Below are 20,748 nucleotides of genomic sequence, written 5' to 3'. Positions count from 1 at the left end.
CATTTCTGGAAAAGATTGGCCTGAACACATGCAACATACCAAGGTCAAATGCTTCTTACAGTACCTATAATGATGATATCATCCCACCATGTCCCTCAGTGCTTTCAAATAACTACAGATTAAAACCATTTTCCCGGTGGCTTCCACATGTTTAAATTCTGTTTATGTGCTAAGTTCTGAACTGTTTTCATTTGGAATAAAAGCTCCAAAACGATAACAAGTGCATATTATTTACATTTATTATTTACATTTATTCACTGTATACTCAGGAAATGAAAAACAGACCTACAGTTACAACAAACTGCTTTTATCAATCATCACCAGAGGTGAACATGAAGATCAACCACTGAACGCAGACCAGTTCTAAAGCAACGTCTGCACCTTCAGCTGCAATAAAGAAAACTTGCACAGCGTGGGGTCGGTGGCAGCGCAACCACAGAACATCCCTTTAGTTGTGCATACAGTAAATGATACCAATCACAAGTTCCTGTTTTATCATTACGTTACGACGTATTCCACCCAGTCGCACTCAGAACCTCTAAATGTGTGTGGAGGCTCTGGCGTCCATGGAGCTGGACCTGGACAGGTACCTGCTGGTGGTGCGGGCCTCCTCCGCCATCGCGTTTGCCATCTTTGACAGCACTGAGCTCCTGAACTTCTTCTTGAAGTCGCTGCCCATGAAGACGTACAGCACCGGGTTGAGGAAGCTGTTGGCCGAGGCCACGTAGGTGCTTATTTGGAGTCCCGCCTTCAGGGCGCTGCTGTGGTGCTTTTCATCCAGCTCCAGCAGGACGAAGACGTGGTAGGGCAGCCAGCAGGTGAAGAAAGCAGCAACCAGCGCCGTCATGACTTTGAAGGGCTTGGACGACTTGTTCATCCTGTTGTTGCGCAGTTTGGACATGATGATGGAGTAGCACGTGAAGATTATGACCAAAGGGACCACAAACCCAGCGAGGAAGCGGCTCAGCGCCACTATCTGCTGGGTCCTGTACAACGGGTACTTATTAAAGCAAGTGGTCGCGCCCAGGTGAGTGTTGATGTCTCGGTAGACTATGGAGGGCACGCTCAGGACCATGGCCAGAACCCAGGCCAGCACGATCACCACCCAGGCCTTTTTAACCGTGCGCTGGTTCTGAGCCCACACCGGGAACACGACGGAGACGCAGCGGTCGACGCTGATGACCACCAGCAGGAAGATGCTGCTGAACATGTTGAGGAACATCACCCAGGAGGCGAACTTGCAGAGGAACACGCCGAAGATCCAATCCTCCATCACCATGCTGACGATGTTGAACGGCAGGAAGGCGCAGAAGACGAAGTCGGACACGGCCAGGCTCAGGTACCAGGACGTGTTGACCGTCCTCTTCATCTTGAAGCCCGCGATCCAGATGACCAGTCCGTTTCCGAAGAAGCCCAGCAGGAAGATGAGCACGCTGACCACCAGCAGCAACACGCACAGGACGCCGCTGAAACATGTGGACCTGTGCTTGAAAACGGGCTCCTCGTGCCAAGGGATCGTCTCCTCGGTGTAGTTGTAGACGGCTGTGGAGTCATAGTCGTCAAGATAATCCATTGTGCCCTAAATACCCGAGATGCTGTGGAGAAAGGACACAGTTGAGTAAAAAAATTGTATTTTATATAAATAAATAAATTATTAAATATTAAATAAAATATGTAATATAAAATCTGACATTTATTAACCCTCTGGCTTCCATTTGACCATTTGTTGTGTTCATGCATATGAAGTAAACTTCCCTAAGGAGGTTTTTTAAAATAATAATATCTCTGATATGAACTATTAATGACACAAAAACATTGGCCATTGAGAATATAAAAGCTTTATTGTTGTGTTTTTTCCTTGAGTCTATTGTGTAAACAAACAAACTGGCTTAAAATAAAACAAATACATAAATACATATTTTATGCGTACAACAACAACTGATGCTATTTTTTTTTTAATCGTCACAGTAAAAGAAAAAAAATCTATCTCTATAGAATATTAATTATTAGGTTAAATATTGGAACGTACCTACAGGACTTGACTGCTGCCGCCTCGCTGGAGTCCAGAGCTGAGTGTGCACACAGTGAACTTCCTCCAGATAACAACCCCACAGCAGCTCACGCTCAGCTGACTGCTGGTGTGTCAACACATCCATCCCCTAAACGCTTTCACTACTCCATTTGGCCTCTTGCACATTATGGAACTTCAGGGCAGTTGTTTAGGTTTATAACCAACTTTGTGCACGCGTGTGTACGACGTGAAGCAGAGGAAACCGTTTCCTGCTCGTCGGCCAGATGCACCTGTTCGGGTGTGGGATGAAATCCGCACTCATCGATGGGGAAACGATGGGAACCGACGGGCGTCGTGGCCAGCGAACGCTCCTTTTACTTTGACCTTTTGGCCTCCGGCCTCGGAGGTCGTTCTCCAAGCCTCGCGTCTCGTAATCGCAAAGACAAATGCGGCTGGTCGGGTTCCAGCTGCGGCGGCGAGAACAGCTGCACGGGGAGGAGCAGATGTTACACAAGTCAGTCGATCCCAAACGCAGAGCTGGACTCCTGGTCCCATTTTGTTCAACGTCACATGAGAGAAAAGAGGAAATCTGGTCAAATGCTTGTGTCTTTTCCAGCAGGAGCTCTCGGTCGTCTGTCGCCCCAGGCAACACGCAGCGAGTGTCCCTGCTCCATCCTGGTTAGAGTCAGACACCACGCCGGCGTGCGATTGTCGTCACACTTGTTGTCTCTTAATGAACTGGCAACAACAGCGGCTTTTGGCAAAATGAGCCTGAAGCCTCTGTGTTGAAAGGTGTCAGACCTCCCTGCTGTCTGCCACTGGGCCACTGGAACCCGAGCATCACCGCAGCATCCGTGGGTTCTGCTCGGAAGCCATTATGTAGATTAAAGTGTAGCAGCGGCCATAAATCTGCTTACCTTAAATCCACCTCCACCATGTAGATTAAAATGTATCAAAAATAGATAGTGGCCATGATCTGAGGAGCAGAAGTGTGCTATTACCTCAGAAATGACCACAATACAGCGGGTGGTCCTTCAAGGAGCAGTAGAAGGTTTTTCTATACTATACTATACTGTACTGTATTATACTATAGCATAGTGTCTGTGGAAAAGAATTTCTCTCTGATTCGCTCACATTATTGGATGCACCTGAAAAATGAAATTATTTCCTACTGGGGCTTTTAGATTAAGAAAATGTAACTAACAGGATTGAACGGAATCACCATAATTTATGCATCTTTGTTCATCCACGCTGACCCTGGATCTGTGGTTTTATCTGATCATCTGTGCGGCTTTTAACCGTCTAAATCCTGCCGGGACGTTCCCGAGGCACAGCGCAGGTCTGCAGCTACTCCAAATCCTCAGTGTGACGCCAGCCCGCGCGCGTAATTAAAGACTGTATCGTTTTGATATTATTTATGTAACTACAGCTCAGCATCCATCTGCGACTCTTAACCCTCGGCATCCTTTTAACGTCCTGCACGCTGCGCCGTTCAGATGTGAGTCGGAGGCGCTCGTGACCGAAGCCCAGGATGGTTCCTACGAAACACTCCACTGGGTTTAATGGGTTTAATGGGCGTCAATGTCACCGTTTTGGGGCTTAAGGTCCTAAATGAAATGTACGCAGTGTATTTTTGACTTAGTGCAGGAGCTGAAACTCAAAGATCAAACACAAGTGCGCGCACGCATGAGCGCGGCCAGAATTAAAAGGCAAAGCGTGTGACACGCAACGGGTTAACGCAACCCTGACGCCGGAGTGTTTGTCAGCGATATGAAAAAACCGCTCTAATAATAATAGAAACAGAAACTGGCTTGAGGCTTGTCGCTAATTAATTTCGGAGCGTTGACACCAGTGGTGCTCCGGTTTCACTGGCGCAAACGCCGCCATCCGGCTGCACCGCGTTGTGTCTAATCATGTAACGAGAAGCTGACATTTTGGGTTTTGTCCTGAGCCTCCCACGACTGCTGACTCATTACTGCGCGGTGCAGAATGCGCTGGAGCAGGAATCGGTACATTTGACTGCACTCCCACTCCTCTGAACGGCTCAGGCCAGCGTGGAAGGACGATAATGAACCGGAGGCGCAGCGAGAGGCGCGCAGCTCCAGCAATGACTGGCTCTGAGCGGAGAGCTAATCATTTCCCCTCAGTCCATTGACTCATATCTTACTTTTAGATACTTTCCCCCTTTAGATCAACTCATTTACCTAAAACGTGTTTTTATGGTGTTTTTCCGCCTTATTTATTGCGCCTGGCTGTTTGGAGGAGCCACCGGTCTGAACCTGGAGTGACGGCGGGGACCAGAGCATCCCTCTGCCCTCCACTGTAGACGTCTTAACCTCCCAAACAGCCCGGTAGCGGCGCTTGTCGGCCTGTCAATGGGCGTGTTGACACTGCATTTTGGAGCAAACCCTCTTTTCATGTAGGTATTTTGGATGCTGACAGGGCAGTTGTTGCTCCCGGCTCGACTCTCCTTCACTGTGACATCCACTTTATGCCCCCCCCACCTCTGCTTCCTCAGACATCCGCACGCAGAAAGCAAAGAGAAGGCCACCATCCCTCTCTGACTGTCTAACGAGATGCTCCATCTCTGACACCGGGGCTCCGTCACCCGGAACTAAGCCGCTCCTCAGACAGAGAGCGGAGCAGACTGACGGCTCCACCGAGGCCGGAGAGTGGAGCGCAGCGCCGGGCCGGTGGGGGGGGGGGGGGGGGGGGGGGGTGCCGGGGGGATTTATTTCCTGGCCTGACAGGTCTCTCCTTTTTTCCAGGTGGGCAGATGGATTTCCTACCGCTCACAGTTCCAGCGAGTCCTGGGAAGACAGGCTGTTATTTTAATAGCTATCTGTGGAGTGTGCTTCAAGTTAACATGTCAGCTGCTGGATGGATCACGTAGCCGGTGGAGCTGATATTTTACTAATTCGAGATATAACTGGCGGAAACAGGCTTTTTTTTTTATCACGCCGGTAAATGAGAAACTAAACCGCGAAAAACAAATTTCAGAGTCATTGATGATTCAACTTCAGGGTTGTGCTCATGCTTCCGCAGCTGAAGAGCTTTCAGCTAATGTGGAAACATACCAGATGGACACAGAATTAGACCACAATATGGGCCAAAAGCCATTCATCTCATGCCATGACTTCTCCTTCATCAGCTGCTCATTCTACCAAATTTGTTCTTGCATTTCCCACTAAAGCAGAATCGAAACCCGACTGTCAACTCTTATGTGGAGAATAAACCAGTGAGTCACTGCTTTCAGTCTTATTTCTGGTGTAATCACCTGGACCGCAGCCAGATAGCATAATGACCAAAGGAAGCTCTCACACGAGCCCAGCAGCCACTTATTCTTTACCAATCGTTCTAAGAACACCATTGTCTCTGTGTGTTTCAGAGCTACCTAACCGCTAATATAAAATAAGGAAGGCGGTGTTTGTTCTTCTCTTTCAAGAAGCTAAACCACAGTTGGCGTCACACCAAAACCTTGAAAGAGATCTAAATGTTAGATCTTGGTTTGAACGTGCATCAGTCGCACATTTTAAAGGGAAACAACAAAAATGGCTCTGAATGACCAACAGTTGGGCCAACCACCCGGATCAGATGGAAACATAAATAGCCAAATGTGATGCAAATGAGGCCAAGCTGTGCTGCATTCGCCACCTCATTAGACCCTGCAAACACAGATAGTTCATTTTCACCCCACAACTTTCAACCGTGTCATAAGGTCTTCTAATAAGGACTGAAATACAGTTTAATAACATACACTAGAATGCTGTTTATAACTTGAAAACAAATGAACTGAATAAAGAGCATGCATCTTCTTTTCAAATCGGCCACAGTTAATTACTCGCAGGTCGACCGAATACTCTGTTTTCTGCCACAAAGTGTGAGATAAAGTGCTGGAATAACGTGAGTGAAGAACAGTAGCATCAGGATCATTCCGACAGGCTGCTCCATTATCCTGCAGCACTGAACGCACAGAGACGTTCTGTGGCAGGAAATAGCAGAGCTCCCTGCGAAGCAATTAGACAGATCTCCAAAACCGATACGCAGACTCCGCAAACAATGGTGTGTTGTTCATTCATAAATTTCCCTGCACCGCGGGGTCTCAAAGTGTGTGAATATCAGCAGTTTGGAGCTGATAGGCTGCCACGGCCATCTGCTGGAGATACATCCAATAGTGTTGGCTTTGGCTCATGGCCTGGAATCAATCCTCATCGCTACAGGCTGTTCACAGCTGGTGGTAATTTCTGTAGTTGCATTTTCACTATAAATAGATGACACCGAGCCTATTATAGTAAAAAGCCTTGAAAAAGACAGAAAACTGAAAACCAATGACATGAAAGACGAGTATAAATGATGAGACATCGGTTTTAAGTCAGACAAATACAAAATGTTTCCAGTAAATCCCCAAACTGGACGGATTACTGCCAAATCTTGATTATATTGATTTTGAGGGACAGGATTCCACCGCACAGACCGTGTTAACATGGTAGAGCTATACTGCCCTCTGCTGTTTGTCTGTCAGGCTGCATTCACGGAGAGACGTAGTCAAGCTGGATTCTCCTATCAGCGCTATCGCTTTATGAAGTACTTCATCGTTTTATATTTAAATTCGACCAAGTGGGCATATCATATTTACCCTAATAAAAAATGTTTTAAAATGCAAGTGCATAAATAGAAGAAATAATTGTTAAAACATTAGCCCTATTAGCCATATCTATACCATCATAGTGTAGTTTAGTCAAGGTTTGTCGTTTGCTGCCTGACAGACTGTACTCAGGGCTAAACGTCACGGAACATAAATAAACCAATCAGAAACGGCTACGATCCCGTTGTCGTATTGGTGCGTCTATAGCCAATCAGTATGACTCTTGAATATACAGCGTCCAGTAATAAACTAGAATGTTCGTACGGTCAACGGGAAGAAGTGGATGATGTGTATTTTGTATACAAATGTCCCGATGCTAACTTCCAGTCAGTCTCGCGTCGTTCTTTCGCTCTGGTTTTTAAAGTTTATTTGACCAGAGACTTAAACGGAAACGAAAGCGACAGGGGCTTGAACACCGGACGTAGCAGCTGTTATAGTTGGCGATTAAGGTGCCTTTCCTGCCGCAGACTTCCATCACCTCCCTTCGGCTCTCCCAGCCGAGGTGCAAGCTTATGGGGGCCGGTATCGCCAGAGTATGGAGGAGTTAACCAGGGACCGTCATGGCTGCAGTGAAGGTGTGGCGCTACACCAGCGGCCGTGTCCTCGGAGGATGGGGCCCACTGCTGTGCGTCTTCCTCGGCTCTCTGGTGGCCTTCCTGATGCCGATGGTCGGCGTGGAGGACCAGTGCTGCGCCGGCCTGCAAGGCGTGGCTCAGCTCCGTTGCCTGCTGTGGGGAAGACCTCGTCAGCCGCCCGCTGTGCAGTCCACCAGCCTCACCGTCCCCTTCACTGGTCTTGATCTGCTGCCGCTGAGGTCCGAGCCGAGTTTAGGTACAGGCTGCTCATTTACAGATGCAATAAGTACCATATGTTACAGTAAGGACACTCATGTTGCCTCTGTACTGTAATGGAGTTAACAGTAGTTGTGTTTTGTTTGTAGAGATGAAGCTGGAGGCCAAAGCAGCTCTGCAACAGGCTCTGGAGATGAAGAAACTGGGAAAGAGGGAGAAGGCGCACAAGCTGCTGGCACATGCGCTCAGTATAAATCCAGAATTTGTGGATGCCCTGACGGAGCTTGGAACCATTTTGGAGGAGGAGAAGGATGTGGTTCAGGCAGACCATCTCTATACCAAGGCCTTGGCCATCTCTCCGTGCAACGAGCGGGCGCTGGTCAGTCGAGATCGGACGCTTCCCCTGGTGGAGGAGATAGACCAGCGGTATTTTAGCATCATTGACAGTAAAGTGCGCCAGCTCATGTCCATTCCCAAGGGGAACTCTGCACTCCGCCGAGTGATGGAAGAAACCTACTACCACCACATCTACCACACGGTGGCCATCGAAGGCAACACGCTCACTCTGTCTGAGATTCGTCACATCATTGAGACGCGCTACGCTGTCCCTGGGAAGAGTCTGCAGGAGCAGAACGAAGCGATCGGCGTGGACGCGGCCATGAAGTACATCAACACCACGCTGCTGTCCAGGTCAGGAGCCATGACCGTCGGTGACATCCTGGAGATTCACAGGCGGGTGCTCGGGTATGTAGACCCTGTGGAGGGAGGGAGGCTGCGCACCAGCCAGGTGTTCGTGGGCCACCACATTCCACCCCATCCTCGGGACCTGCAGAGGCACATGGAGGAGCTGGTTCAGTGGCTCAACTCGGATGAAGCTCTGCAGCTGCACCCAGTGGAGTACGCGGCCCTCGCCCACTACAAACTGGTGTACGTGCACCCATTTGTGGATGGCAACGGACGCACGTCACGCCTGCTCATGAACCTTGGGCTCATGCAGGCAAGATATCCGCCAATCACCATTCGCAAAGAACAAAGGGCTGAATATTACGCAGCCCTCGACACGGCCAATGAGGGTGATGTACGACCCTTCATTCGCTTTATAGCCAAATGTACAGAGATGACACTGGACACGCTGTTGATTTCTACAACAGAGCATGCTGTGGGACTGCCGGGGGCAGGCCCGGCCCAGGCTTGTCCCGATTACAAGCAGACCATCCCAATCCACAACTGACCTGGAGACAGATGAAGGGAGGCACATTATGCTAGCATGCAGCGAGTTTACATTAAACTAACAGCAGCATTAATGACCCTTAAAACCTGTTGAATTTCCTGCCTCTTGCCTCGTGTGGGTTCTGTACGCTCTGAACTAACTGAAGCTGGTGCAGGAAGTCTGAGTGTGCTGTTTTCAGGTTCATTTATACAGATTTCCCACTTTTAGTTTGTAACTTCAGTCGTATAGGAGTGATACTTGTAGAAAACATTCTGAACATAAAGTACCATTAATGTGAGTGAGGAACAAAGCTTTAAGTTGTGGCTTTAATCATTTCAGTAATTTTTGAATTTGTAGTGTTTGTCGTCTCTTTTGGAAAAAAGATGTCATAACACCGTTAAGCACTTTACTGTATTTTACTATTTATTTTAAATAAATGTGCAAATCTATTATCTTTTTGTCTGGATGTGCTTTAATCCTTTAAAATAACAAAATGTTTAAGAGACATTGGGATGTACAGAAGTTTATTAGAATATGTTTTAGACCAGAAAAGAAAACAACTTTTTTAGGACTCAAACACCCAATGGCAGGTCCAATGGAATGGGAAGTCAGTTATTAGTTACCTCTATACCAAACTAAACACAACTATAGGAATGATGGAAAACAACAATGCACACATCACCTTAAACATGATGTGACTCCTAGAGAACCTTTTTATAGTTTAGGCCACTGTGGTGAGAGCAATACATATAGCTTGTATTCCATCTGTCTTAAAAACGTATATTTATACTGCATGCAGACTTACTTACAACAGTAAATCAAATGGTGAATATCCAGGCAGGTGGTCAACTCCAGATGTTTGAAATCAAATACAACTGCATAGTTTCTCGTTTTTCTGCAGACTTAAATTTGCGGATGGCAATAACCTGCCTCTGAACCACGGTTTGCCTTTACACAGGTTGTTGCAGAGAATGAGATCAACTAGTACGAATAGAAGAACACTGGTCCAAAACACATCTCACTAGAAAAACTGTCCACTAACTTCTAGGTAATGTAATAATCACATTGTTTTTTTATATTGTTCAAAACCTAAAAATATTTTATAACATAGAATATATCAAAAAATAAAAATTAATTATTTGCCACTTAAATTTCTGTCCAAAACAATGCTGCAGCTCTTAATTGTTGGGATTTTTTTATGTAATGTTCAAGATCAAACCACTGAAAACATGTTTTATAAACAAACTAAAGCAGAGTCAGGATGTGTAGAACCATGTGCACACTTTACAGGCCAAAGGCAATCTAGTCCATTTCCATCGGAACTCTTCAGCACAATTAACACAAAATGTGACAGAGGACATTTACCCCAAACATGAGTCACAGCGACAGTGATGGATGAAAACACAAGATGGAACTTTCTATGAAGTACTGTCTGGCATGACCTGTGGTCTGTACTTTAACAACCCAGGCAATAATGAAGCAAATTAAACACTATCTAGGACGTACTAGCACTGGTTACTGCGCTGTTATCATTTAAAATGACTCCTAGTACACAGGTAGAAATAAACACCCTTGTCCTCAGAGGTCAAAATCAGTTACACAACATAGATCTAGGGTCCCTAAAAACATCTGGAGGATTAGCACAACCAATTTATGTACACATACACACCAACTATATTACACCACATCTTAAGTGTCCAACTGCTGCATACACCCTTTAAAACAACATTCACAAGTTTGGCTGCTAGGAATATTTAAAAAAATACTCTCCCATGTCTTTCTGTCAAATACTTTTCACATTACACAACAGAAGACACTTCGCAACATAAACCATACAATTTTAGAGACAGTATATTTTATACACAAATGATACACTTTATAAAATTGCCTGCCGACCACATTCAAACACACTCAGCAAAGTCAATCTGTCACACTACTGAAAGGGCTTTTGATGGAGGGCAGGAGCTTGATTAAGGCAATCTTGCAGAAGGGAGGATGAGAACAGGACGAAGATTAAAGGGAAGGCAGATAACCAATTACAGAAATGTCACTAACATTAATTTTAAGGACACAAGATGGCTTTCAGGTTGAAGGCTTCATAATTCTCTCGCGCATCTTCTCACTTGTTTAGAAGCATTCTGGCAAAGTCTGAATTGGACAAAGGCTTCGTCTCTCCAGCCCCGCTCACTGAAGCGGCCGCTGCTGCTGGTCCACGCTCAGCTGCAGTCCCATTCTCTACTTTGCTTACCGGCGCACTGTTTCTTTGTAACGAACGAGGGAGTAAGGACAGCTGCGTTCGGCCTCTTCCTCTCCTGGGAATAAAAAACAAACATGTTCGTTTGTGTAGAGAAACAAACTATGAATCATGATAATTCAATAACATTTGAATGAGACGCGTCAAAAACTTACGATCCATAGATCTGGCGAGACATCATGTCTGATCTACTGGAACCAGGCTTTTCCATCACGTTTCTGCGGGGAGGGTTACTTATAGCAACTGAAATTTTGTTGCCCTCTACTTCCATACCGTCCATTTTTAGAACCGCCTGAGACGCCTCTGTTTCATTTGCAAACTCGACATATGCCAAACCCTGCGTAGAGACAGGACCGAGGGAGTTAGTACATTAACAGACTCTATACACTGCCTCTGTGCATGCAGCAGCATCTGCACGGGTCAAAGATGAAAGTCATTAGCTCAGTCAAGACACTGGGGCGCTGTCCTCCACCCTTTAGCTCACCTTGGGTTTTCCTGAGCGATACGTGACCAGACGAACTTCTCTGATGGAGCCGTGACTTTTACAGATTTCCTCCAGCTGCTCTTTAGTGCATGAGAACGGCAGCCCAGAAATGAAGACTTTGTGTTTCTCCATTGATGTGTTGTATTTAAACACCTACAAAGACAATAACGAGAAAGTCTCATTTGAAATGCTTTGAATTTGAAATTTTTAAATATTAAAAATAGTTTTATGCCTTCTAACACTAATTTAAACAGATTAACATGGTTAAATATTTTCTTTGGTAGACTTGTGGGTGCTCTGGTAATAATATAAAAACAATTTTAACACACCCGTAAAATTTACCTTAAAGTCAGGATTTTTGTTTTTATCCACGCAAGGGGAGACAAACATGGGCCTCCCCTCCACCTCCTGTCTGTCTAGCTTCAGAGCTTCAGGAACCGACATAGAGGATTCAAACTGGACATAACAGTAGCCTTTGAAGCCCCCTTTGTTACTGAAAACTGGGCGAATCTGTTTGATTGGACCACACGTCTCAAACAGCGTTCTCAGCTTTGCCTCTGGCTCCTCCAGGGTGTAGGTCAGGTTGCTTATGAACACACTGCAGTCGTCATTTCGGAGTTCTGGCTTGTCGTCATTGTGCCTCTGGGCAGCTGGTGCTGCTCCGGGCTGAACTTTTTTATTTCCAGGAAGAGCAGCCTTAAAACCAGGAGGAGCCTTTTTCCCAAAGAGTCCTGTCTCTGTCTCCATGTACTCCTCTGTGCTTTGGTCACCATTTCCTTTGTGCCTTTTAGGGCCTTGAAGAAAAAAAAAAAAGAGTAAACCCCATCATCAATAATATCAAATTTAATGTTAAGTCATGATATTCAAAGTCATTGGATCAGGTGTAATTCAGTCAACAAGAAGCTGGAAGATATTAACTGAGATGATTGGTCAAGTCATGAAGCCAAACGTATTTTACAGCTTCTGATTCACTGACCACACCTGGGTCAGGTGATCGTGGGTATGGAAGACAGCTAGAAAACAGGCAGAACAGAGGTCATGATAAACAACACTGAGAACTGCTGACGCGGTCCTACCCGAGTCCTCGTTCCACTCGTTCTGATAATCATCCGGTTCTGCTTTCCTCTTCTCCCCGACTCGGTTTCCTTTCTGGACCTTTTTCTGAGCCTTCTTGTCTGCCTTGCCCTTTCGCCGCTGCTCAGCTCTCTCCTCTTCTTGGCGGGTCAGATTGGCTTCTTTCTCAGCTGCCTAATAAAATGGGCAAAACATAACAACATTAGCCATAAGCAGAAGAATGGCGCTTGTGTGCAATAAACTGACATGTGCCCTTACTTTTGTCCGTTGCTCATTAATCCTGTTGAGCCGGGTCTCCGTCTTTTGCACTGCTACATCCCAGTCTTCCAGAGAACCTGAAGGTGAGGTTGCAAAACATTGAGAGACATGTTCACTAGTCAAATATCCTTTATTGTTGTCAAAGGCTTTCATGCGTGAACTCACCTTCCACCCTTTCAAAGGTGAGCAGGACTTCACACACGTGCTCTGGGTAGTCTGAGGTGCACTGAACGGCTCTGTGGAGAGCTTTCCGACAGTGAACCGGGTCCCCATAAGACCTACAGATACAATTAAAATTGGGTGAAATGCCGAAGTTGTAGTTAACAATAGGAATCAGCAGTTAACTCAGAACAAGCTTGTTTCTAATGACAAACCTCTCAAGGTTATAGTACTCCAGCCACATGTTGGCGTACTTAGCGTTCCCCTTGGTCATGATACTGTCCCAGAGTTCTCTGGCTTTTTGCATGTTCTTACAGTGGAGTGCCTGATAGTAAAGTACAGAAACATGAGTGAGCGAATGTGGAGTGTTACAAACAGGATGGTCAGTAGGTGTATAACAAATATTTACTACACTGTGTGCAAAATACTTTCCATGTTTCAGTGTAACAATGCTTACCTCTATCCTTGCCCATATTTGCATTATGATACAGGAGGGATCTCCGCTTTCACCAAATCCTACAGCACAACAAAAGTAAATGAAAACCATCCCCAGAACACCAATACATCAATGACTTAATAGTTTTCAGTGAAGAACACTTACTTTCCTCCACATCTTGTTTCATGTAGTCCAGAGATCGGGAGAAGGCTGAACGTAGTTCCTCCAACTCTTTACTTGATTCTGAAAGTCCAGAAAACACACGTATGGCATAAGCTGAATGCTCCTAGTAAAGACACGGTCAGTCCCCTTTTGACAAACAGCTGCTCTCACCTTTGCTGAAATCAACACGTCTCCTTAAGTAGTCCAGCTTTGCCTGCCAAATTTCCACATAATCCGTGGCTTGAATGAAACCTGCATTCAGCGCTTTCTCAAACACATCTGTGTGGAAAGAAATAACATTACAATGCTAAAATAATAGATAACACATTGGGTTTTGGTTATTTCTTCATAAGGGCAAGAGTTTTTTTTAAAACATAATTTACAATTTTCATGTCCCTCTCTAATAAAATAAAGATCAACCTCAGCGGTTTATTTAAAAAAACAACAACACTGAAATTACATATAACAGGAACTGATTGTTCAGGGAAGATTCTTGCTGCACTCTTGCTTACCTGAGACAGTCTGATGATCAGCTCCGTGTCTCTCTAGAGCGAGCAGGTAGCTTTTCCACAGGCCCATGGTCCAGGGACAATTCCTAACAGCACGTTCATGAGTGGAGAGAACCATGTCTTTGACTTTCAGCTGACGATCCTGTGAGAAAAAAAAATGTCAACATATTTATTACTGAAGATTTATGAATTTTTTACTAACTCTATTTCAATCTTTAAAGCACACTTCCCAACTCCACTGTTCAGCATTTGGAGCTAAACATTTGTTGTTGAAGTTTTTAATCACTAAATAAGAGCAGTTAGGCTGATTGGAAACCTGTAAAGCACCACATAAAACAGGAATACTCACAAGATAAATGGTGTATTTTGCCCACATGTCTGGTACCAAGCAGTTCTCAGCCAGAGCCCGCTCAAAGGTTATCTGGATCCGTGCTGGGTCACCTTCCTTTAGTTCAAAGTCGATGTAGGCCTGATATTCTGATAGCTTGGGAGGTTCTGCTACCAGCTACAGCAACAACAACGACAGCATGCAAATGTTATACATCACACAGAATATGCACATGAAAAGTCTGGACAACTGAAAAAGATGCAAATCAGCTACCAGTGATTCTTCTGAAGATTTGCGTGCTTCCATCTGCTGCAGAGCCTTTTTGTACTGATGTGCGACTGTCTCAGGCACTCCCTGTTCAGACCACTCTTCATATTCTGCATACGTTGCTTCCATATCTGCAATGAGGCAGTGAACAATCATATGACTGATTACATTTTTCCTGTTTTATATCAAAAAGATGCACTTCAATATTTACTGTATTCTCAAAATCCTAGCACTAAAAAGCATAGTTCATATAAATGAGCAAACAAAACAGAAACATCCTGTTGAATTAATGATCCCACAGGCCTCACAGTTTTTTCAGGTGGTCCATGACATACAGCCCTCAAAAAAGAAATCCTGACCATTTTATAGCAAACCATCTGGGCACAAGAGGCATCGTGCTCACCCATTAAGGGAACAGCCAGCTGGCGGCGAAACAGTGTATGGATTCTCTGGAGCTGAGTGTTCAGCAGCTCCTGCTCTTCACGGCTGGGAATCCTGCCAGGAGGAGGCTGAGAGGGAGAGGAGCAAATGGTGAATTTTTGCAAACATAAAAAATATTTTTATAGGTGTTTGAACTTATTTATCTGAGTGGAGAATGTTTTGAAACCAATCGAATAAATAGCCACATTAATAAAATAAAAAGATAATATCTAATTATGGAACTATAAACCAATATAGATATAAACCACCATAAATATGTATAATGAATTATGAATGTAATGGCAAGATTTTATTAATAGCATTATCCAATCACTCAGTGTTTCAGTTTCACAAAATAAGAGATTTTCTAATGATGGAAATACACACTTGGACTGTTGACAAAATGGCATTCTCAAACTCGCGATATGCTTCCCACACCGTCTGGCCCTTGGTCATATGAAGCCCCACAGCTGTCATTGCTCTCTCAAAGATGGCTCTCACTTTGTCTATTCCACCTGGTGAGCCCATGCCACCTATTGAATACTGAGCGTATTCAAGCCAGATATCTGGACCTGGATAGAATGGAAGACAACTGAATATCAATACAATTGAATGAATAGGCATGAGATGAAAAGGCGACAAATGATGCAGTGCACTCACAAATATAGTCTTTTGTAGCTCTCTCAAACAGCTCATAGACTTTCTCCCGATTTGGCTCGTCCTCACTTAGGCGGATTTCATCCTTCAGCCAATCCAGCCAGATCTCTGCAGGATTAAAATCAATGTGCTTTTAAATGCAGAGACAGGGATCACTGTGACACCCAAACAGTGTCTGACATGAACCAACCTTCAGTGAGAGGGAAGAGTTCACTCATCTTCTGCCGCGCCTTTCGCAGGCGCAAAAGTTCTCCCTCGTGTTTGAGCAGTTTGATGAGGTCCACGTGACAGTTGTAGTCGAATGCATTGATTGACAGCTAAGGGGGAAAACGAGGGTAGGTCAATGCACAATGCAGCTAAACGTGTGTAGATTGGTTCAGCACTGAATTGGAAATTTTCTAGTTTAATATTGGATAGCTCATCATAGTAGTAGTTTTATGCCTCAAACTGTTTAACAATTATCTCTTCACTGATTTCTAAACGTCTCAGGTCGAGAAGTAAAGCTAATTAAATCATAAATGAGGAGAACCACTTGCCAGATTATTAAGTACACAACAGATGAACTAATGAAATCTAACATGAAAATCTGACATTAATATTATTGGCAATAAACCCAATGGAGAATTCATCTGTCATTGCTTAATCCACTTTTACTGTCAACACATATTCCTCGCAGATATTCAACCTATTCTCCTTCCAACATGCAGAATTTTTAATGTAATTTTAAATGGTTAGTAGACAACACGTGCATGAAGGGGACACACGCTTTCCCCCAGCGACACTGAGCTAAGTAAAAAGGCGCCTGACGCAGAAAACAAACCATCAGCTAATCACGACAGCCATGAATTAACGTGACGTACAAGGCGCCCGTTCCGCTGGCGCTAAATGTTCCTCATAACAACAGATAATAAACTATTCTAGTTTATTAACAACTAATAGAACTGATAGTAGCTTCCGCATATTAGCAGCGCGTATCGCACTAGGGGAGATGAGAGCAGCACATCGGCGGCTGTCTCGCTGGACTGTGTTTACCACCCATTCATTCTCATTAGCTCCTCGGCTAACGCTTCCTTGCTAATTACCTGCTCCTCCAGCCGCTGGATTTCGGCTTCATTTTCCCTCTCGTCCTCCGACGTATCGTCCTCCTCGTCGTCGTCGTCGTCGTCGTCTGAGTTTTCCACTCCCATGCCGACCTCCTCCTCTTCGTCCGATTCCATCTCCCTCTCTTCTGTCCCCGCGTCTTCCTCCTCCATATCTTGCAACTGCGTTTGCTCTGCGTTGCTCGGCGCAGCCATGTTGGAAATGCCGTCTGCCTGGTAACAACCCTAACGAGGCTCGCGCGTCGTGAGAGGCGGAGCCTGCTGCTGCGCGCCGCCGCTGACCGCCAGGGGGCGTTCGGTCCCCACCCCCACGGCGACTCCTCCCTTTCTTCGCTTGTTTACCAACAGACAGTTCGGTTAAATTCGCTGCCGCTCGTGCGTTTCCGTTCGAGACTTGGCGAGTGAACATGGCGCGGTTCGTAGGAAAGTCTGCGACCTCGCTGTTGTTATTCAGCCGAAGATTACTCAGACCGGAGCTGAACGCCCTCTGTTCATATCACAAAAAGGTAACGCATCCAAAATGATTAGTCTGTTAGTGACCGAGCCGGCTTTAGGTTGGGGTTATGTTCATCGTTAGCTAGAGCCAAGTCTGTCATTCGCTAGTTCACGTTCAAGTTTGACGTTAGCTAAGCTAAATGACCGGTCAGCAAGAAACAGCAGCGATATGTTGTGGTTTGTACTTGATTCCTGAAGGTGGTCGACCACTACGAAAACCCAAGAAATGTTGGTTCTCTGGACAAAAACTCCAAGAACGTGGGGACGGGCTTGGTGGGTGCACCAGCCTGTGGCGATGTGATGAAACTTCAGGTAAAGTAGTGGTGAAGAAGCAGGAATTGAATTTATGTTCCGACTCGATGCGGCATTACCGAGTGTGAGTGTGTCTCACTTGTTTTCAGATTGAGGTGGATGAACATGGCAAGATCGTGGATGCTAAGTTTAAGACATTTGGCTGTGGCTCGGCCATTGCCTCCAGTTCTCTAGCAACAGAATGGGTCAAGGGGAAGTCGGTAGGTCAAAAAGGGGAAGCTGGGCTGTAGTGTTGGCTGGTTTGTTGAATGCCTGCCTAACTCCTCTTCTTCACCCTGCAGGTTGATGAAGCGCTGAAGATCAAAAACACAGATATTGCCAAAGAATTATGCCTTCCGCCAGTCAAGCTTCATTGCTCAAGTAAGTTGGTTCATTACATCTAGAGAAGACTAACAAATATGTCCTTCATCAGTTGTGTTTTGGTGACGCGATCAAGTCCTATCTGTCCCTTTAGAACCTCTCATTGAATTGCTGAACAGTTAATATAAAATATCTGAATCATTCCATCACCCAAAATGTGACATTTCAGCTTCCACCACCAGAAACAGTGTTCTATTACAGTAGGTATTGTTACATGAGTCTGTGCCGTGATACTAGATGGTTTGTTTTTTAAAAATTTTTTTTTTTAGTAAAATCCATTCATGCTGAGATCGTCTCTTTTAAAAACTCTCCTTCAGTGCTTGCAGAGGATGCCATCAAAGCAGCGCTGTCAGACTACCGAGTTAAACAACAGGACAAGAAGGAGGAACACGCCAAAGCCAGCGGCTAACATGCAGGTCTCCTCATGGGATGTGTCACGGATATCTCAGCATCAGCAAACATCAGATAGCATAGCAGTGCTCTGTGGACAATGAGTAACACTACATCAGGTCTTGCAGCCTTCTGGGAGATTCACACGCTTTTTAAAAAGCTCCAAGATTCCGTTATTGTTGAAGTGCCAGATGATAATGTTCATATTTCCAAATGAGATGCTTATTAATTCATACAGATCTTGGGGTTGAAACCCAAGGCAAATGTGTGAAGAGATTGATGTTCCTTAATTTTTAAACAAGAATACCAAACAGAGTTGCTACTTTTCAGTGCTTTTCTTTTACACTGAACATGAGATGCATCATAAACTTACAAATGTTTTTGTTTGGCATGTTTAAGCTTCATTTTGGCTTGTTTGTATAAAATCACCAGCCCCATGTGGAGCATTCTGTATGAAAATGCAGTTATTAAGGAACCTCTGGGTACAAAGAGAAAAACACAATCATTTACGTGAATTAAATAAGCAAAAGCCTTTTTTTGTGTCTGTGCCGATGTCATCCACCTGATCCCATATCGAGTGGAGCCACTCTTTGTTGGCGCAGGAGCACCTTTTTCAGTAGGATCAGCACCGCCAGCAGTAGGAGAACTACTAATACACACAGCACAGCCAGCAGAGAGACCACTACTGCAGAGTCTTGTGTAAATGGCTGTGGATCAACCGTGGGCAGAGGTGCATCTCTATTTGTGGAAAACAAAGGCTGCGTCACGGCAGAGGTTGCATTATCTGGAGGATACCGACCTGTGATGTTGTCCTGACATTTGTGTTCATCACCTAGAATAAAGGCGGTAGTTTTTAAATGGGAAGGAGAGCTCACAGGTTGAGTTTTATTCAGGGATAAACACTCCTCATAGGTGAGGGTTTCTAAAGCGTAGTGTTGAAGTAAGACACGGTTTTTAGGATCATGTCTGGAAATGAGTCCAACATCCGTATCTAATGATATATTTTCTATATCCTTGTTTTCAAATGAGCTACGTGTTGTTTGTGTCTCTGGTGTCTCCAGCTTTCTCTCCGAGTTAAGAGCCAGTTGTTGTGCCTCCTCTTTTGGCTCCAGGACATGAGGACAGATGGTAATGACAGACAGATTCAGAAGCAGGTGGTGAGCCAGATGTAGAGGTTCTGTGCACACCAGGTCTGTGGCCATTTTCAGCCGTCCGCTCAGCAGCCAGCGATAAAGGTACAAGATGTCACACTCGCACACCCACAGGTTGTTGGTGAGGTCCACAGATCGGAGGCGCGGCAGGGTATCGAAGGCGCTCTCCGGCACTGAGCGCAGGCAGTTGCTGTTGATCTTCAAGACCTGCAGGTTGACCAGAGACGACAGCGAGGGCAGGTCTAGGACAGAGATGCAGTTTGCTGAGAGGTCCAGATGGGTGAGTGACGCAGGGAGATTCAGCGGGAGGCTCGTCAGCCTGTTACCCTTCAGTGTCAGAACCTGCAGCTTATTCAGAGCCTCGAGCGCCCCGGGTTGAATGGCGCGGATCCGATTGGCCTCCAGATCCAGACGAGTGAGATTCCCCAGATGCCTCAAAGCCCCCACAGTGATGTAAGTAATGCGGTTTTCCTGCAGGAGCAGGGACTCCAGGCTGGGAGGAAGGCCTCGAGGGAAGCGCCCCAGCAGGTTGTGACTGAGGCTGAGCTCCTGGAGGCCGGAGAAGGGCCGCAGCAGGTGGTCCACATTGCACAGCTGATTTCTGGCCACAGACAGAACTGAAGTTCCGAGGGGGACGGAGCGAGGCAGCGACCTGAGGCCCAGGGACTCACACAGAACCAGAAGCCCTGGCTGAAGGCAGCAGCAGCCAGTGGGACACTGGGACATGGGGATGCAGGCTAGAGGGCAGACACAGAGAACCAGTAGGACCCCACATCCACGCCAAAGCATGACTTACTATGAGGAGAGAAATTACACGGCGTCAGTGCATCATCTCTCAGTTTTTCCAAAGATAATTAATGGTTATTCAAATTATGTTATATAGAATATTTAGAATTATATAGAATTATTCACTCAAATAACTAACAATTACAGTTTATTAGATACAAAAAGCAGGCGACATCTGCCTCAATGGTTTGTTACCATTCATTTACAATTTTACAAGTAAACTTTTGTGTCAGTGCCTCTGGGACATTGTGAAACTACTCAGTATTTATTAACAACTTGACTATTCATGAGCCACTAAACAGAGATGCTCTTCCACAACCAGACAACCAGCAAGATGTCCTCATTAATTAATAAGTAAAAGACATTAAGAGCAACCTACAAGCACTTAAATAAAGGTCCAAGCACTTACCATGTTTCTGTTTATCCTTCATTATCGTCTGCTCCTCCAAGGAGCGGGCAGGTGTGTTTTCCCATGGTCCTCTCTTGACC

General features: G+C 45.4%; 4 protein-coding genes across 4 annotated transcripts; 2 read left to right on the top strand and 2 right to left on the bottom strand.

The window, feature by feature from the left end:
- Positions 1 to 221: 221 nt before the first annotated feature.
- Positions 222 to 2,190, bottom strand: LOC114862213 (chemerin-like receptor 1). Its single transcript, XM_029162328.3, has 2 exons — positions 2,030 to 2,190; positions 222 to 1,595 (listed from the first exon to the last, which is right to left on the bottom strand). The coding sequence occupies exon 2, from the start codon at positions 1,571 to 1,573 to the stop codon at positions 539 to 541; it is 1,035 nt and encodes a 344-aa protein (XP_029018161.1). The 5' UTR covers positions 1,574 to 1,595; positions 2,030 to 2,190; the 3' UTR covers positions 222 to 538.
- A 4,716-nt stretch (positions 2,191 to 6,906) lies between these two features.
- On the top strand, positions 6,907 to 9,109 carry ficd (FIC domain protein adenylyltransferase). The gene is made up of 2 exons (XM_029162307.3): positions 6,907 to 7,487; positions 7,597 to 9,109. Exons 1-2 carry the CDS (start codon positions 7,217 to 7,219, stop codon positions 8,676 to 8,678), a joined length of 1,353 nt encoding a protein of 450 aa, XP_029018140.1. The 5' UTR covers positions 6,907 to 7,216; the 3' UTR covers positions 8,679 to 9,109.
- A 55-nt stretch (positions 9,110 to 9,164) lies between these two features.
- sart3 (spliceosome associated factor 3, U4/U6 recycling protein) lies at positions 9,165 to 16,992 on the bottom strand. The gene is made up of 19 exons (XM_029162235.3): positions 16,748 to 16,992; positions 15,856 to 15,982; positions 15,669 to 15,773; positions 15,396 to 15,580; positions 14,992 to 15,097; positions 14,595 to 14,719; positions 14,343 to 14,498; positions 13,997 to 14,135; positions 13,656 to 13,763; positions 13,488 to 13,565; positions 13,344 to 13,402; positions 13,102 to 13,211; positions 12,893 to 13,005; positions 12,728 to 12,804; positions 12,472 to 12,643; positions 11,738 to 12,189; positions 11,396 to 11,548; positions 11,067 to 11,248; positions 9,165 to 10,969 (listed from the first exon to the last, which is right to left on the bottom strand). The coding sequence occupies exons 1-19, from the start codon at positions 16,958 to 16,960 to the stop codon at positions 10,777 to 10,779; spliced, it is 2,853 nt and encodes a 950-aa protein (XP_029018068.1). The 5' UTR covers positions 16,961 to 16,992; the 3' UTR covers positions 9,165 to 10,776.
- Positions 16,993 to 17,112: 120 nt separating this feature from the next.
- iscu (iron-sulfur cluster assembly enzyme) lies at positions 17,113 to 18,856 on the top strand. The gene is made up of 5 exons (XM_029162359.3): positions 17,113 to 17,271; positions 17,459 to 17,572; positions 17,662 to 17,772; positions 17,854 to 17,932; positions 18,250 to 18,856. The coding sequence occupies exons 1-5, from the start codon at positions 17,173 to 17,175 to the stop codon at positions 18,339 to 18,341; spliced, it is 495 nt and encodes a 164-aa protein (XP_029018192.1). The 5' UTR covers positions 17,113 to 17,172; the 3' UTR covers positions 18,342 to 18,856.
- The last annotated feature ends 1,892 nt before the right edge of the window (positions 18,857 to 20,748 follow it).

The sequence above is a fragment of the Betta splendens genome, chromosome 9, assembly GCF_900634795.4.
Source record: "Betta splendens chromosome 9, fBetSpl5.4, whole genome shotgun sequence".
NCBI classification, from domain to species: domain Eukaryota; kingdom Metazoa; phylum Chordata; class Actinopteri; order Anabantiformes; family Osphronemidae; genus Betta; species Betta splendens.
This window is presented reverse-complemented; position numbering and strand designations above follow the sequence as displayed.

What these genes read in the sequence shown, in the direction of transcription:
- LOC114862213 (XM_029162328.3), bottom strand. Translation starts at nt 1,573, where the DNA reads ATGGATTATCTTGACGACTATGACTCCACAGCCGTCTACAACTACACC.
- sart3 (XM_029162235.3), bottom strand. Translation starts at nt 16,960, where the DNA reads ATGGCTGCGCCGAGCAACGCAGAGCAAACGCAGTTGCAAGATATGGAG. An exon ending in AGCTACAAAAGACTATATTT is followed by an intron (nt 15,581 to 15,668) that starts GTGAGTGCACTG and finishes CATTCTATCCAG; the next exon opens with GTCCAGATATCTGGCTTGAA. An exon ending in ACGTGTTGATTTCAGCAAAG is followed by an intron (nt 13,566 to 13,655) that starts GTGAGAGCAGCT and finishes CTGGACTTTCAG; the next exon opens with AATCAAGTAAAGAGTTGGAG.
- iscu (XM_029162359.3), top strand. Translation starts at nt 17,173, where the DNA reads ATGGCGCGGTTCGTAGGAAAGTCTGCGACCTCGCTGTTGTTATTCAGC. An exon ending in AATGGGTCAAGGGGAAGTCG is followed by an intron (nt 17,773 to 17,853) that starts GTAGGTCAAAAA and finishes TTCACCCTGCAG; the next exon opens with GTTGATGAAGCGCTGAAGAT. An exon ending in AGTCAAGCTTCATTGCTCAA is followed by an intron (nt 17,933 to 18,249) that starts GTAAGTTGGTTC and finishes ACTCTCCTTCAG; the next exon opens with TGCTTGCAGAGGATGCCATC.
- ficd (XM_029162307.3), top strand. Translation starts at nt 7,217, where the DNA reads ATGGCTGCAGTGAAGGTGTGGCGCTACACCAGCGGCCGTGTCCTCGGA. An exon ending in GAGGTCCGAGCCGAGTTTAG is followed by an intron (nt 7,488 to 7,596) that starts GTACAGGCTGCT and finishes TTTTGTTTGTAG; the next exon opens with AGATGAAGCTGGAGGCCAAA.